We start from the raw sequence: 14,112 nt of genomic DNA, 5'->3' as shown, positions 1-14,112 counted from the left end.
GGTCCCTAAAGAAGGCTGCGGCAAAGGGACTGTTTTAGATGGATGGGCATTGCTACCAATCGGCAGTGAGCAAAGGTACGCCTTCGGCGACGCTCTTCCGGATCCGGTTCCGGCGGACGCGAGCGCGCTACTTTCAGAGGTAGAGGGTCACGCAATGCCTCTGCACAAGTATCCTGTGTACCTGTGGCAGAAGCTGCGGCTGCGGCAGGGCATCTATGCCCGCTTGCCCGCCCATTTCTTGCGCTCGCTGGAAGAAGAACGAACACCCACCCCGGTACACTACAGACCACACGGAGTCAAGTTCAAGATCAACCCGAAGAACGGGCAGCGCGAGCGAGTTGAGGACGTACCCATTTCAGTTCACTACCCCCCAGAGTCCCAGCAGGGGCTATGGGGTGGAGAGGGCCTGATTTTGGGCTACAGATATGCCAACAACGACAAGGTGGGTGCGGGCTGTTATGCATGCTGTGTTGGGCAGGCTCTGCTCTGGGCGCTGCGGACTGTCTGCCTGGCTGACATAAGCGCTTGGCTTACGGATCATTGCTAACAAGTGGAGCGGCGAGAATTTGGAAAAAACTCCAATGACAGCGTCAAGTGGGGTCCTGAAGTGGGGTGGTCCTGGTCAGGTAGCCATCAAGATTAAGAATGGAGGGGGGCTGCGACGGAACAGGGTGATTGCCTAGCGTATTTGAGGTCTTGGGTTCAAATCCCTAGCACCACAGAGATGAAAGGACGGATAGATTTGACGCTTGTGCTGAAGAGGACGGAGAGGTGAAATCTGGTTGTCCTCTGCCAGTTTCTATGAGCATTTGTCTCATTCTTGTGACAGGAGATAAAATGATAAACTGAGATGTTTGGATTCAGGCAGCTTACAAAGTCCGGAGCCTGGAATCGATCATTCTGGTGGAACGCTACTCCTAGCTAAGTGTTGTGGGAGGAGAGTGTTTAACGCCTTCCAGGATGTCACTCGCTGGCAGTTGTTCAGTTGTGCCAGCATCTGGAACACATACAAGCAGACAATCTATGTGATCGTCCAGGTCCAGCCCCAGGAGCCCTGCCTAGCAGCAGCGGTTCTGTGAAGCCTCCGAGGAGGGGAGAGGGCAAGCTCACATAGCCCAGCTCCCAGAAGGGTGTTTTGGGGCTCACTTGGTCTGTAGTGAAGCACCCCAGCAGTCATCAACAGGTCTCTCTTGCACGCTCAGCTCTCGGCGAAGGTGAAGAAGGTGTGGAAGCCTCAGCTGTTCACTCGGGAGCTTTACAGTGAAATCCTGGACAAGAAGTTCACCGTGACTGTGACCATGAGGACCCTGGATCTCATTGATGAGGCCTATGGGTTCGACTTCTATATTCTCAAGGCAAGCAGGGGTTAGTGCACTACAGTCTTGTCAGTCAAGGGAGGTGCAGAGCAGAATGTATGGGGTATGTGTGTGTGTATGTGTGTGTGTATGTGTATGTGTGTGTGTGGTGGGGGGAAGTACATGGCACCCAGGCTACCCATTACAAGTCTTAGCAAAACACAGTGGGCCCGCTTGCTCTTTGGTGCAGCCCCAGTGGAAGCTTCCTGCCTTCAGGAAGGTCACTTGTGAATGGTTGTTCCACTGCTTACTCTTGTCTTGGCATTTGGCATTGTCTTGGGCTTGACCCATAAAGGCTTTCTTGCTGGTGCTGATTCCAATGCCTGATCTGCTCTGGTCTAGCTTAGGGTTATCAGCTGGTAGGGTGGGTGGGACCCTGCTATAGCACCTGGCCCTATGTGAATCTTCTGCTAGACCCCAAAGGAAGACCTGTGTTCCAAGTTTGGCATGGACCTGAAGCGAGGGATGCTGCTGAGGCTTGCTCGCCAGGACCCCCAGTTACACCCTGACGACCCCGAACGGAGACTAGCCATCTATGAGAAGTACAAGGTCAGAGTTTCCCCATCCTGCTCACTGCCTGAGCCTTCTGGCCTGGCCCGCGCTTCACCGAGCCTTTCTTCTGCTTGCTCAGAGTTTTGTCATCCCGGAGGCAGAAGCTGAGTGGGTTGGCCTGACGCTGGAGGAGGCTGTGGAGAAGCAGAGGCTCCTGGAGGAAAAGGTGAGCACCTGGGGACTGGCCACTGAGGTTGAGTAATGGGGGGCTGCTTTAGACAGAGACTAGCATTTGGGGACTGCCGCACCTAAATGATGCTGTATATTTGGCTCCTGCCACTTTGACGAAGCATGGCATGATTCCTCTCCTTAAGTCCTTTCTTTTCTTCCCCTGGATGCTTAGGGACCTTTGGCACTGGGTGTTTACTTGGCCGCTCAGCATCTCCTAGGATCTTCCTTTTGTGTTATGTTTCCCAGAAAAGTCTAGAGCCTGTGGTAGCCATCAGTACAGGGAAGCCAGATTCACAGGAAGCCTGTGATTCTTGGTGTCAAGAGAAAGCAATCCTGTTCTGGTGGTTAGGCTCTCTGCCCTCTAGGATGGCAAGCAGTCTTTGTTTGTTTGTTTGTTGGTTGGTTTTTCGAGACAGGGTTTCTCTGTAGCTTTAGAGCCTGGCCTGGAACTAGCTCTATAGACCAGGAAACCTCAAACTCACAGAGATCCAACTGTCTCTGCCTCCCTAGTGCTGGGATTAAAGATGTGCACCACCACCACCCTGCTTGTTTTTTGTTTTTGTTTTTTTTTCAAGACTGTGTCTCTGTAACCCTGGCTGTCCTGGAACACAAACAGTCTTATATGACTTTGGCTGTCTCCGGCTCTCCCATACCCCATTTTCTCCCCATGTTCAGCTAGAAGCGGCTGGCTACCACCCTCCCTAGCACTCCATCTCTGGGCTACATTGAGCCTTACCATGACCTTTCCCCTTCAGGACCCTGTACCCCTGTTCAAGGTCTACGTAGAGGAGCTGGTCCAGCGGCTTCAGGAACAGGTTCTGTCCAGGCCAGCAGTGGTGCAGAAGAGAGCTGGTGACCGCGCCTGAACTCCGGGCTCAGCCTTCCCTGTGGGCTTTTAGCACCGTGGACACAGTTGGGGTGGGCACAAGGACCACCTGTGGGCAGTGGGTGAACCCTGCTTGGCATGTGCTGACCACACAGCTCCTGTAGAAGACTGTTCAGAGAACCCTGTGTGCCAGGACTTTTGGCAGCCTGGAGTGGAGCTCATGCCTGTCCAAGCTGGTCAAGTACTTACAGCATTGTTGTTCTTGGGCTTGGAATAAGTCCGAGGCAGTCTGAGCCACAGTAAAGTGTGCTGGTTTGCGTGGGAGTCTGTAGTCCTTCTGTGTGTTCTCGGCCGGCCTGGTCATTCCCCTGTCACAGGAACCCAGGGGGACTATTTGCACTGTCCAGCTGTAGCTGTTGGCCCTGCTGAGCTGTGGAGACTGAGGTCCCCTGTGTTGCTTAACTTCCTTAGAGAAGAGATCCCTCATGGTTGAGGCATCAAGGGTACAGCAAGATGGAGCTGCTTCTCTCCCAGTGTACATCCCTAGCTGTTCCGGAATGTTATCCAGGGCACAGGAAGGTAGTCTGGGGCCTGGCACAGGCCTCTGCAATATGTCCTGCAGAGCTAAAGGGGAAAGCTTCCTGTGTTTAGAGCTTCAGTGATTCAGGAAATGGGGCTACATGGGCTTAAAGGCCATGACTTCAGCATCCCCATACTTAACTGCTCCCCTCTACCTGGTGGTTGGGGCTGTGGCTTTGGGTTGGAAGGCAGGCCAATGACCTTGGGGCCTCTTTTGCCATGAGAGCTGGTGGCTCAGAGGCAGCAACACTGAAACCTATTCCTTTCTCTGGGGAAGACAGGGAGGGTCTCCTCAGCTGTGTGTGGAGGAAGATGCGGTGGTAGTGGGAGCTGAGTTCCCAGAGCACCATACCTAGCTGCTATAAAAGGGAACATTAACTACTTGCTTGACCTGGGCCTGGCCACTGGCTGTAGGACAATGGGATCCTCTGAGGGGGAACAATAGGAGTGCTGGTGCTTGATTGTGTTCATTATGCCCAATCCAAAACTGGCATGGAACCATTCTGCCAGCGTAAGAGGGCCTGCACAGAGAGTCATGAGGGTCAGGGCTTGCCTTGGGGTCAGAGCCCAAGGGGTGCACCTCAGGTTTACTGTCTATTCTGGCCTCTGCCCCCGCGTAGGTGTAGCACATACTACTCTTGCTCTGTGTATAGTTCTTTTTTTCTTTTTTTAAAAGATTTTATTTATTATGTATACAGTGTTCTGCCTGCTTGTATACCTGCTATCCAGAAGAGGGCACCAGACCCCATTACAGATGGTTGTGAGCCACCATGCGGTTGTTGGGAATTAAACTCAGGACCTTTGGAAGAGCAAGCAGTGCTCTTAACCTCTGAGCCGTCTCTCCAGCCCCTGTGTATAATTCTTAGGAGGTCAGGGGATAACCTGTGGGAGTTGATTTTTTTCTTTCTACCATGTGGGTTCTAGGGTTCAAAGTCAGGACATTAAGCTTGATGGCAAGTGCCTTTCCTGGCTCTACCATCTCGCTGACTGTAATTTAAATTTTTTTTTAGCTAGGCAGTGGTGACACACGCCTTTAATCCTAGCACTCAGAAGGCAGAGGCAGGCGGATCTCTGTGAGTTTGAGGTCAGCCTGATCTACAGAGTGAGTTCCAGGATAACTAGGGCTGTAACATAGAGAAGCCCTGTCTTGGGAAATAAACAAAACAAAACAAAAAAAAACAGTAAATAAATCATTTATTTTTTACCAGCCGAGCAGTGGTGGTATCTGCCTTTAATCCCAGGACTTGGGAGGCAGAGTCAGGTGTATTTCTATGAGTTCAAGGCCAGCCTGGTCTACAGAGCTAGTTCCAGAACAGCCAGGGCTATACAGAGAAACCCTGTGTCCAAATATATATATGTATATATGTATGTGTGTGTATATTGTGTTTGTATGTGTGTGTGTGTGTGTGTACACACACACACACACACATATATATATATTAAACCTAAAGCAAACAATACTCGGACAGCTATGCCTTGGTGAACCCACAAGGCCTTACCTAGTAGTTAAAATTATTAGTGTGGTTCCCACATCACTGGCTTTAAATTTGAGTCTCCTAAATTAAACTAATCTCTTCCAGGTAGGACTAGGTCCTTGTTGGGTGTGTAATTGTTGTCCTCACTGTCTGACTTGGTTCAGCTAGCTACCTGTCTGATTATCTCCTTTCTCACTGCCAAGACCTGGGTCAAGCAGGACCTGTGTGAGTTTTTCTGTTGCTTATTCTTTTGGAGACAAAGTCCCACTACGTAGCCCAGGTTGGCCTTGAATTCCAGATCCTCATGTCGTGTCTCTTCCAAGGGCTGGAATTGTAGATGTTCTATACCCTTAGGCTGGGCTGGGTCCTGTGGGATTTCTTGTTTTTTGTTTCCTGGGGCCTCAAGAGACCTGTAGCTGCCTTGAGGGATACAGTCAGAATAGGTCGGGTGCCAGACTCAACTCTGGCCCCGCCTGCCATTTGGGAATTGTGTTCCAGGCAAGTGATCATATGCCACATATGGTGACTCTTGAGGATATGGTTCTGGACCAGGGATTGGGGTTACTGAGAAACTGCTCAGGCTAGCCATCGGTGTATCAGGTGCTGAGTATGGCCTGAACAAGTCACTGTTAGTCTCTGCTACTGAAGTCTAAGGCTGTTCCATTTTCCTATAGAAGGCCAGGCAGAACTGAGGTGCACTCTAGTGTGGCCCTGGCCTTGATTCTCAGAATAGCCCCATTGTAGTGGAGTGTGGTGTTTATTTCTTCCTCACATCCCCACAAATAACTTTGTTTTGTTTTTGCTTTTTCTGTTGTGTTGTTGCTGGGTGTTTTTTTTTGTTTAAGACAGGGTCTCACTTTAGCCCAGGAAGGCTTTGAATTTGAGGCAAGCTTAATGCCTCACCCTCTTGAGTTCTGAGGTTATAGATGTGAGCCATGCCCACCTTTACAAACATTTTGAGTTAGAAAACTGATGATGCTCCATAGCAAATGATTGACTTATCTCCTCCCCCAGTAAAATGAGTCAGGTAGGTCCCAAACAGACCACTGTCCCGCCTTCTGGGTGTGATGAGGGGGTTCCAGCTTGCTGCAGAGTGGGGGTGGGGGAACATGGAGTGTCCCTGCTCACACATGCATGCACATACACACTGAGTCAAGCCTGTGTTAGTAATGCAAACCACACATGGAATAGGGACTGAGATGCAAGCCGTGGGAAACTGGGAAATAGCTCTCCGCCCATTTCCTTGCTTCTCACGAGTCCTGAACCTCCACTTCAGCTGCCTTAGCCGCTCTCCCTGGTTCTTTCTGTACCCCAGGAACCATCCTGTCCATCTGCTTGTGTCTCAGAGTCTGCACTGGGTGTGTGTGTGGGGGGGGTAGTAAGACTAACGTGCAAAAGGCAGGGGTAACTCCCTGCCATGTTTTATGACAACAGGCTGAGGGCAGCCTTCATGTCAAAAGGACTGTAGCTGGCCGTGGTGACAAAGGCAGGAGGCTGTCCTGTTGCTGCTGTGACTCCTCACTGCTGCTGTTCCTGCACACGGGCTGGGCAGTGGAGACCTGAGCAGCTATGACTTCATCATTCCATTTAGAGATGAGACCAAGGCTGGAAAGGACCTCTGGCACTCACAGGTGGAATGACATGAGGTGACCCAGCCCAGAGCTCTTCCTGTCTTGTCTGAGAGTCTCACCTATATGCTGAATTGTGCAGAGGTATTTAGGGAGGTAGGGGTGGGTGGGCAGGCCCTGAGGGGTTGGTTAGATACCTTTGACCCTGTTCTGTGCCCGGTCAGCACTCTGAGCCCAGGAAGCCACTGGAGGTTCACTCTGATTTCACCCCTGCCTGTGCATGTCAGTCTACCTATCCGCCTTGGTCTGTGCTAACACCATGGCTTCCTGGCAACTTGAACCCTTCCTGCCCTGCAAACACAGGTCAGGTTGTATAGTGTCTAGGTCTTCTGTCCATTCTGAGCCAACCTAAGCTGGATCGCTGGACCAGAAGAGCTCAGCCAGCAGGAGGAGCTCCCACATCACCCCAGCTCACCTGCTGCAGCTCACATCAATCTCCTTAGGTTCACACTGTGTTGTAGAATGGACTCTTTCCCACAGCCAGCTGGCCCAGGCTGCCTTCCCATTCATCACTCATACCCTGCCCATTGATGAGACTTTTCTACTGCTGGTCTCCAACGTGGTAAGGAGACCCTTCGAGTTCAGATACTATCCTGTGTCAGCAGCTCAGGAGACACTAACCTGACTTGTGTGAAGCAGTTGAGCCATGAACCATGCTGGGACTGGTCACTGAGTTACTATTCCAAGCTTGGATGCCTAAGACCAGCCCTGGTTGTTCTCAGCCGTGGATGTAAGAACTACTCCACCCATGTTTCAGGTTCTCTTGACCCTTTGATCTCTCTAGTCTTGGCAGGGCACTTTTCATTGGCCACTTAGGTTCCTGGGACCTGCCAGGCTTTGGTGTTCTAGCCTGGAAACCCTGAGGGTGTGGTCTGGCTTTACCTAGGAAGTGAGATGCAGTCTGAGAGTTCTCAAGAGACCTTTGCAGGGCTCTTAGCCAGACATTGCTATTCCCAGGGCTGTTTGAACAGACTAGGCTCTTTGTGAATGTCACAGAACTGGGATGTTGGTGACTTCAAGGTTTCTCAAAGGCTTCTAACCAGGATGGCCAGTCCATCGAGGGGTGATACAGCATACTCTTGCTGAGAATCTCTGTTCTTGGGGTATCCTTAAATGTGTTGCGGGCGACTATTATTAGTTAGGTCTGGGGGTACATTGTTTTCCAGAAGGCCCTGTACCCAGAGAAGGGTTCCAGAATTTTGCCAAGTAAGAATGTAGAGAGATTTGTAAGCAGAGACAGTGTTGACAAACTTCCATCTGAGGTAGGCCAAAAGCTTGGATCTTTTGACCTAGAACTGGGTGGGGTTCTCCCTGTTCTTCCTCCCATTGCCTACCATTCCCCGCTTCTCAATGTTTTGTTTTGTTTTTTAACCAGTGTAGAACTGGCCTTCAGCCCCTGGGGCAAGCCTGACCTGAAGTCCTTTTTTTAGTAGGAGCTCCAAATATCATTTGTACCTCAGCGAGGAAATCGAGTAGGACATGTTACATCTCAGGAAAGGCCATGAGGTGGACAGAGACCCCTATGAAACATATAACAAAAATGCTTAATAGCTAGTGTGGGGACAGTTACTATATAGCCACTCCCAGTGCCCCTCTGAAGGGACACTGGCATGGGACCACTGGTAGCACTGCCTGCTCCCTCTGCAGATAGGAGTGGCTTGGGGGGTGGCGGTGTCTAAAGGGGCTGGTTGCCATGGCTACCATAGGGTTCTGAGGCCCGTCATCTGGTCCTTGCCTCAGCCAATAGGCGGCAGGAGCCTGAGCTGCAGCCTAGAGTCACGCTTCTGCCTCCCAGCCACACAGTGGCCAAGAGCAGGGACCCGCTTCCTGGAGTGGCTGAAAGTGCTCGGACGGACAGCCAAGCCCATCATGGCGGACAGCGGGACAGTGGGGCGCAATCAGGCACATGGAGCCAGGCAGGTGAGGTAAGCCAGGCGGGTGGACGGATGAATGGAAGAATGGGTGGACAGGTGGATGTAGGTGGTCCTTGTAGCCCATTGTTCTTGTGGTTGTGGACCTGCCCTCAGCCCACCCACCCTCAGCACACACACACTCTCCCACCGAACCTTCACTTTGGATCTTCACCCCACATGGTCTGTAGAAGGGTCAAGGGAGGAGACAAAAGAAAGACTTAGAGCGGAATGGAGCCACACCACACCACCACGGGCCCGAAAACCGCCTTGGTTGGTCTCTCATGTCAGATTCACACAGGCGGCTTCAAAGACCCCCTGACTAGCACAGGCCCTTGGTGTCCTGACTACCATGCCTGGGCTCGGCGACAAGCCGCTTCAAATCGGCACGGTTTAAGGAGCAATTTTTTTTTTCAATAAGGGGAAAAAAGAAGCAACAGAAAAAAAAATGTCCACCTATAACAGGGGGAGCAGCCAGCCCAGATAGATCAGAAGCACAAAATCCCATTACTCGGGACTTCAGAGCACAGCCCTGCACAGGCAGCTGCGATTAAGAGCTTGTCAATGGAGTCCCCTTCGGAGATCAAAGGGGCATGCCCGTGAGAGAGTGTGAGTGTGTGTGTGCGCGCGCGCGTGTGTGTGTATGTGTGTACATATGTGTGCATGTGTATTGGAGCACATGCTGTGAGGTGACAGCGGAGGGGCCATGTGCCACAGCACAGAAGAGCCTAGTGTATCACCTGCCTCCTGTGGCCACCCTCCATGTTGCTTCTGTCCTTGCTACTATGTATGACATGCGTGAATGCATTGGGTGCCAGGCCAGGCACGGGAGAGGCCTGGTCCCTAATACATCCTCTGGGAGGCAGTCCTGGATAGACCTAGTCCCCATTTCTGGGCCTCCACCTTTTACTTGCATCCTGTTCCTTCCCCTAAGTCTACCCGCAAGGAGCCTGCAGGAGCTGGGAAGCCATGCTGGGCCATGGCAATGCTGTGTGTGAGGATGGGCTGTGGCTGGGTATATTACTACTGCAGCCGGGTCCTGCTGCCCATAGGCCATGAACTCTCAGCTGGCTTGGTAAATGCATCCCGGGGGTTGAAAGCTGCTGTCGATGTGATTGGTAGCTTGTTAGGTAAACTCTGAGAGGCAAATCTTTTAATCCACTGTGGCTAATCCAGTGCACTTTTGTTTGCCAAGACAGATTCTGCAGCAACAAAGGGGCTGGAGGGACCCCAGCATACATAATCACATACTTAGAACTTGGCCGCTGCTGCCCACAAAGTTCCTAGGCAGCAGAGAGAGACATCTCAGGACAGCAGTGTAGAGGGTGGGTGGTTGAAGGAGGGGCCTAAATAGGCTGAAGGTGTGGGCCACTAGCCTCCCTAGGTGATATACCTTTTCACCTTTTCACCTGTCAGGATGTCCCCTAGCCACCTGCTGGATGGGTGGCTTCCAGCCACTGGGACTGTGCAAGTTTGTGGGGGTCACTGAGCTGAGTCAGACAGAAGGAAAACCAATACCCAATACAAGGTGCAGGAGTACCTGGGAACAGAAAGGCTTGTGAAGATGTGATGGGAAACTGGGAAGGAAGACACAGGACATCCGGGGAGGGAACAGGATGGTAATGTGTGTCCAATATAGGAAGAGGAAGGGACCTGAGGCTGTGTGGGGAAGTATGAACGAGCACTCCGGAGTATCTTCAGGATCTGTCTCCACTGCCTACTCTGGGAAACGGAGCTGAGGTTAGGGAGCGCCAGGCTCCTTCCTCTTTCTAAGGTGTATACTAGGTCACAGCAGTGGACTTCCTCCTGCTACCTAGTTTATCCACGCAGAGTTGTGCACGGAGCACTGAGAGGTCCTCACTTTGTCAAGGACATTCCACTAAGACACAGCAGGGACTCAAGTCTGCAGAGTAGCTGGTGCCATTCCTGAAGTTACCTAGTTGGGGGAGGTGTTGGGCTTGGTGGCAGGCTGCCTTCCCCTTCTGGGTCCTAGGGCTGGGGACTTAGACTCCCCACCCTCCATGCCTTACTGCTGACCCTGATCATCGACTTGGTGTCTATATTCACCTTTGCCCAGATGCTCTCAGACAAGTGGGCTAGAGCCCACCAGAACAGCAGTGTGGATGACTCCCCTTAGGACAGTAGGCAGTCACATCCCAATAAGAAGGTGCCAGTAGTATCCTGGAAGGGTTCCGTCATGCCTGTTTACACTTCTTTCCTGCCTTACTGGCCCTTGACTCCTGGAGGCTGCATCCTGAGGCCCTAGACTGGAGTGAGCTCAGGAAATGGTATGCTGGGCCAGGTCTGCTGGAGGGAGGAGGGCATGGCCATGAGTACCGCTGGAGGCTAACCCAGGGGATAAGCATGATACCACCTGACTGGGCCGGGACATAGAATAACCCAGAGGGTACAAACTGACCCCAGTGTCCATCTCTGAAGAGACCATGCTAGCAAGGCAGAGTGATTCATTCTCTACTCCTCTGGGGATGAGTGCTCCTTACCTGGGAGGGGAAGGCAGATACTCAGCTGAAACAGCATTCTGAAGCAGGGCCCATCAGAACCCTCCATTGTGATGGTGGCTGGCGAATAACCCATTATTTAGAAGTGTCAACAGTGGTTAGCACAGCGGCCATGTTGAACCATATCATTTAGGACAGTTGTGCTCCTGTGGGCAAAATACAAACAGCAAGAGTAAAGCGACATGCTAGTTCAGAGCACATCACAGGAGTGATACAAGGCGGGGAAGAACCTGGGGCCAGCAGAATGGCTCCGGAGGTACAGGAGCTTGCTGCTGAGACTGATGACCTGAGTTCAGTCCTGGGGACCCACATTCAGAAGAAGAGAACCAACTTCCAAAGTTGTACTCTGACCTCTACATATAGGCCCCAAACATCTTATGCCCCTGCGCATATAAACAAGCAAACAAATAAATGAACAAACAAATCCGTCAAGGGTCTTGCCAGTGCCAAGGTGGCTTCTGGTACAGTTAAGGCCTCCTGAGGCCCTAGACTGGAGTGAGCACAGGAACACACAAGCTAACACTGCCCATGGACAAGCAGTTGCATCCTTCAGGAGCTCACTTGGCTATTATGTTGTTCCTGTGGCTTGTTGTACATTGATGCCAACTGGAAGGTGGCAGCCACTACAGAGTTGTCGAGGCTTCCATGCAATTGTAATGGTAATGTTACTGTAGCACATTCATGAAGAATAAAGAATAAAGTAAAACTCATGCAGGACATACTGACACTTTCACTCCTGTATTTCTAGTACTTGGAAAGCTAGTACTTGGGCAGGAGGATCACAAGTTCAAGGCCAGCCTGTACTATACAGTGAGACTGTTTTGGAGGGGACGTGGGAGGAACCCTTTGATAATTCTGCTTCCTACCAGGGGCCTATATGAGTCTTCTTTGATAGACTCTTATTCCTCCTGCCTTCACAGACACATGTACTGTGACAGAAGAATTAGCATCTGTGTTTGTGGTACTGCAGCTTTTCTCCTCACTGCTGGGTCTCAAGCTCCTGTCCTCCATTAGGCAGAGAGGCCCTGGCCACCCCACCTCTACCCCAGCCCTCCAGCCCCAATCTTAGAAATGGTGGGAAAAGATGTGTGGGATGAGACAGAGGCCAGGATTGGGCTTAAGGCAGGAAAGCAGCTGGCCAAGGGGGAGGGACCTGGGCCACACAAGTCCTCTGAGCATTCTGAGCCACTTTGGCTATAGATGGCTGCCTTATTCCAGAATTGTAAATGAACCATTTAAAACTACATGTCTTCATTCTCCCTACTGGGAACTCAGTTGCCACGCCACTACTACCTGCTATACCTTTGCACTGGTAGAGGGGGTAAGGGACTGACAGCTGGAAACCAGCTGAGCCTGAGACTCCCTTTTTCCCCGAGAATTGGCAATCAGAATGGTCCCTTCTTGTTCTTTCTTCCTGAGCTGGGCATGAGCAGTGGCCATTCATTTCTGTAGTTGGCCCTGCCATGTATCACCGGGCCAGACACCACAACACACATGCCAGCTGGTGCCAGATGACTTTCTTTGTATCTCTGTTCATAAACATGTTCCTCAATCATAGGGGCAAATAAAGGCTTCAAAAAAACATGTAGAGTATTTCTATGTCTACAGTGGAGAAAGTAATTTCTGCTTATGAGTTTGTTTTAAACCCTCTTTGGTTCCTGAGAAGAAGCCCGAACAAATGCCATGAAAGTTAAGTTAAAGCTGCTAGTGGAAATTCTAGGTGGACTGCCCCTATGTATAGGAGGGCACCTATCGCTCAGAAGCAAGATTCCCAAGTGTTGTCCTCGGTTTCCTCACTGCAGGAATTCCCTCAAGGTCTCTATCATTTAGCCCTTGCTGGAATTCCCTCCTCTGGTCTACCCTCCTTAACATCCACCCCCTATCTGAAATTCTTCCTCCATGGCCACCCCACAGCCCACCTTAGCAAGCTGTTCATTTCCTCCAGGCTTCCTGATTCCCTTCCTGTCCCTGCAGGGCAGGGGCCCCGAGGAGCTGGAGGCCCGAGGCTCCTATTCTGGTCCCAGGGCTTGGGGATACCCACCACCGTGGGCTAGCAGGAGGATGGACGTGGACTTGATCCCGAGAGCCTGGCCTGGCCGCAGCAACAGCTCTACAGAATCAAGGCAAGCGTTGGGGCCCGGGTTTGGGAGAGGGGAGGCACTCCAATACCAAGGATACCTATGCTCAATCAGTGGCCCTAACTGTTTCTTCTAATGATCTGAGGCTGAATGGTCTGGGGCAGGGGCTGCAAGGGGCCCTGGACCCTGGCTGGGACTGTGTTACTTGGGCACGTGTGAGCATGAAACCTGCTGCTGGGATCTGAATGGGGCTATGCTGGCTTAGCAGTACGGCACTGTCTATATCCCAGCCCCTGCCCGGAGGCTCAGTGATGGGTCTAGGATGCGAATTTGGTAGGCCAGGTTACTCTAGTTGCTATAGTTTAAGGGGTCCCTTCTCTATACAACCCCGAGCATTGGCACTATGCTAAGTCCTCCCCAGAGGCAGGTGGCAGGGTTAGAATCACCTCATGCAGCTGTGTGGAAGATGGTCCATGGGTTCAGAAGTCTTAAGCCTGGGAGCCATGAAGGATAAAGGACAGGCAAGGAGGGTGAACAGTGTCTAGGAGAAAGCACGGTAGTGGCATTAGTAATAGCATTGTGCACAGTGAAGATGCAGATGGCCAACTGCAGATGCAGCCCGGATAGGTGGTGTGGGGTGCCAACAGGAGAGGTTCTGAAGGAATGTGGGCGCGTTGTCCTTGGCCAGGGTGAGCCCTGGGTGGGTGTGCGCTGATCCTGAGATGCAACCTCCTGTTGGCAAAATGGACTTCCTGAGAGGTGTGGGAAGCTCATCTGTGGAGTCCGGATCAGCATGGTAGATGACACTCGCAAGGGCGATAATACATCCTTCCCTTGGGGAGTGGCTGGCAGAAGGTTGAGGCCTGAACAATACCTTCCAGTTGTGCTGATCCTGACAGGGTAGTACCCCAGAGCAGTTGTAGGGGCTGCTGCCAAGTAGCGAGCTGGGCATATATGCGCCTGATGCTGTGGCTTTGTGTCCTGAAGCCTGTGGTGAGGCAACATGGAGCTGGCCTGTT

General features: G+C 51.7%; 1 protein-coding gene across 2 annotated transcripts; it reads left to right on the top strand.

Annotated features, from left to right (window-relative positions):
* Positions 1-115: 115 nt before the first annotated feature.
* Mrpl28 (mitochondrial ribosomal protein L28) lies at positions 116-3,228 on the top strand. 2 transcript variants are annotated; one of them, XM_041676353.1, is made up of 5 exons: positions 116-442; positions 1,203-1,355; positions 1,770-1,904; positions 1,987-2,073; positions 2,834-3,228. In XM_041676353.1, exons 1-5 carry the CDS (start codon positions 155-157, stop codon positions 2,942-2,944), a joined length of 774 nt encoding a protein of 257 aa, XP_041532287.1. In that variant the 5' UTR covers positions 116-154; the 3' UTR covers positions 2,945-3,228. The 2 variants fall into 2 exon arrangements, with proteins under 2 accessions (XP_041532287.1, XP_041532288.1); XM_041676354.1 differs by lacking the exon at positions 1,203-1,355.
* Positions 3,229-14,112: the final 10,884 nt, after the last annotated feature.

Source organism: Microtus oregoni, unplaced genomic scaffold, assembly GCF_018167655.1.
Source record: "Microtus oregoni isolate MIOR12 unplaced genomic scaffold, Mior012 000027F_ref0000203, whole genome shotgun sequence".
NCBI classification, from domain to species: domain Eukaryota; kingdom Metazoa; phylum Chordata; class Mammalia; order Rodentia; family Cricetidae; genus Microtus; species Microtus oregoni.
Note: the sequence above shows the minus strand (reverse complement) of the source record. Positions and strands in the feature narration are given on the sequence as shown.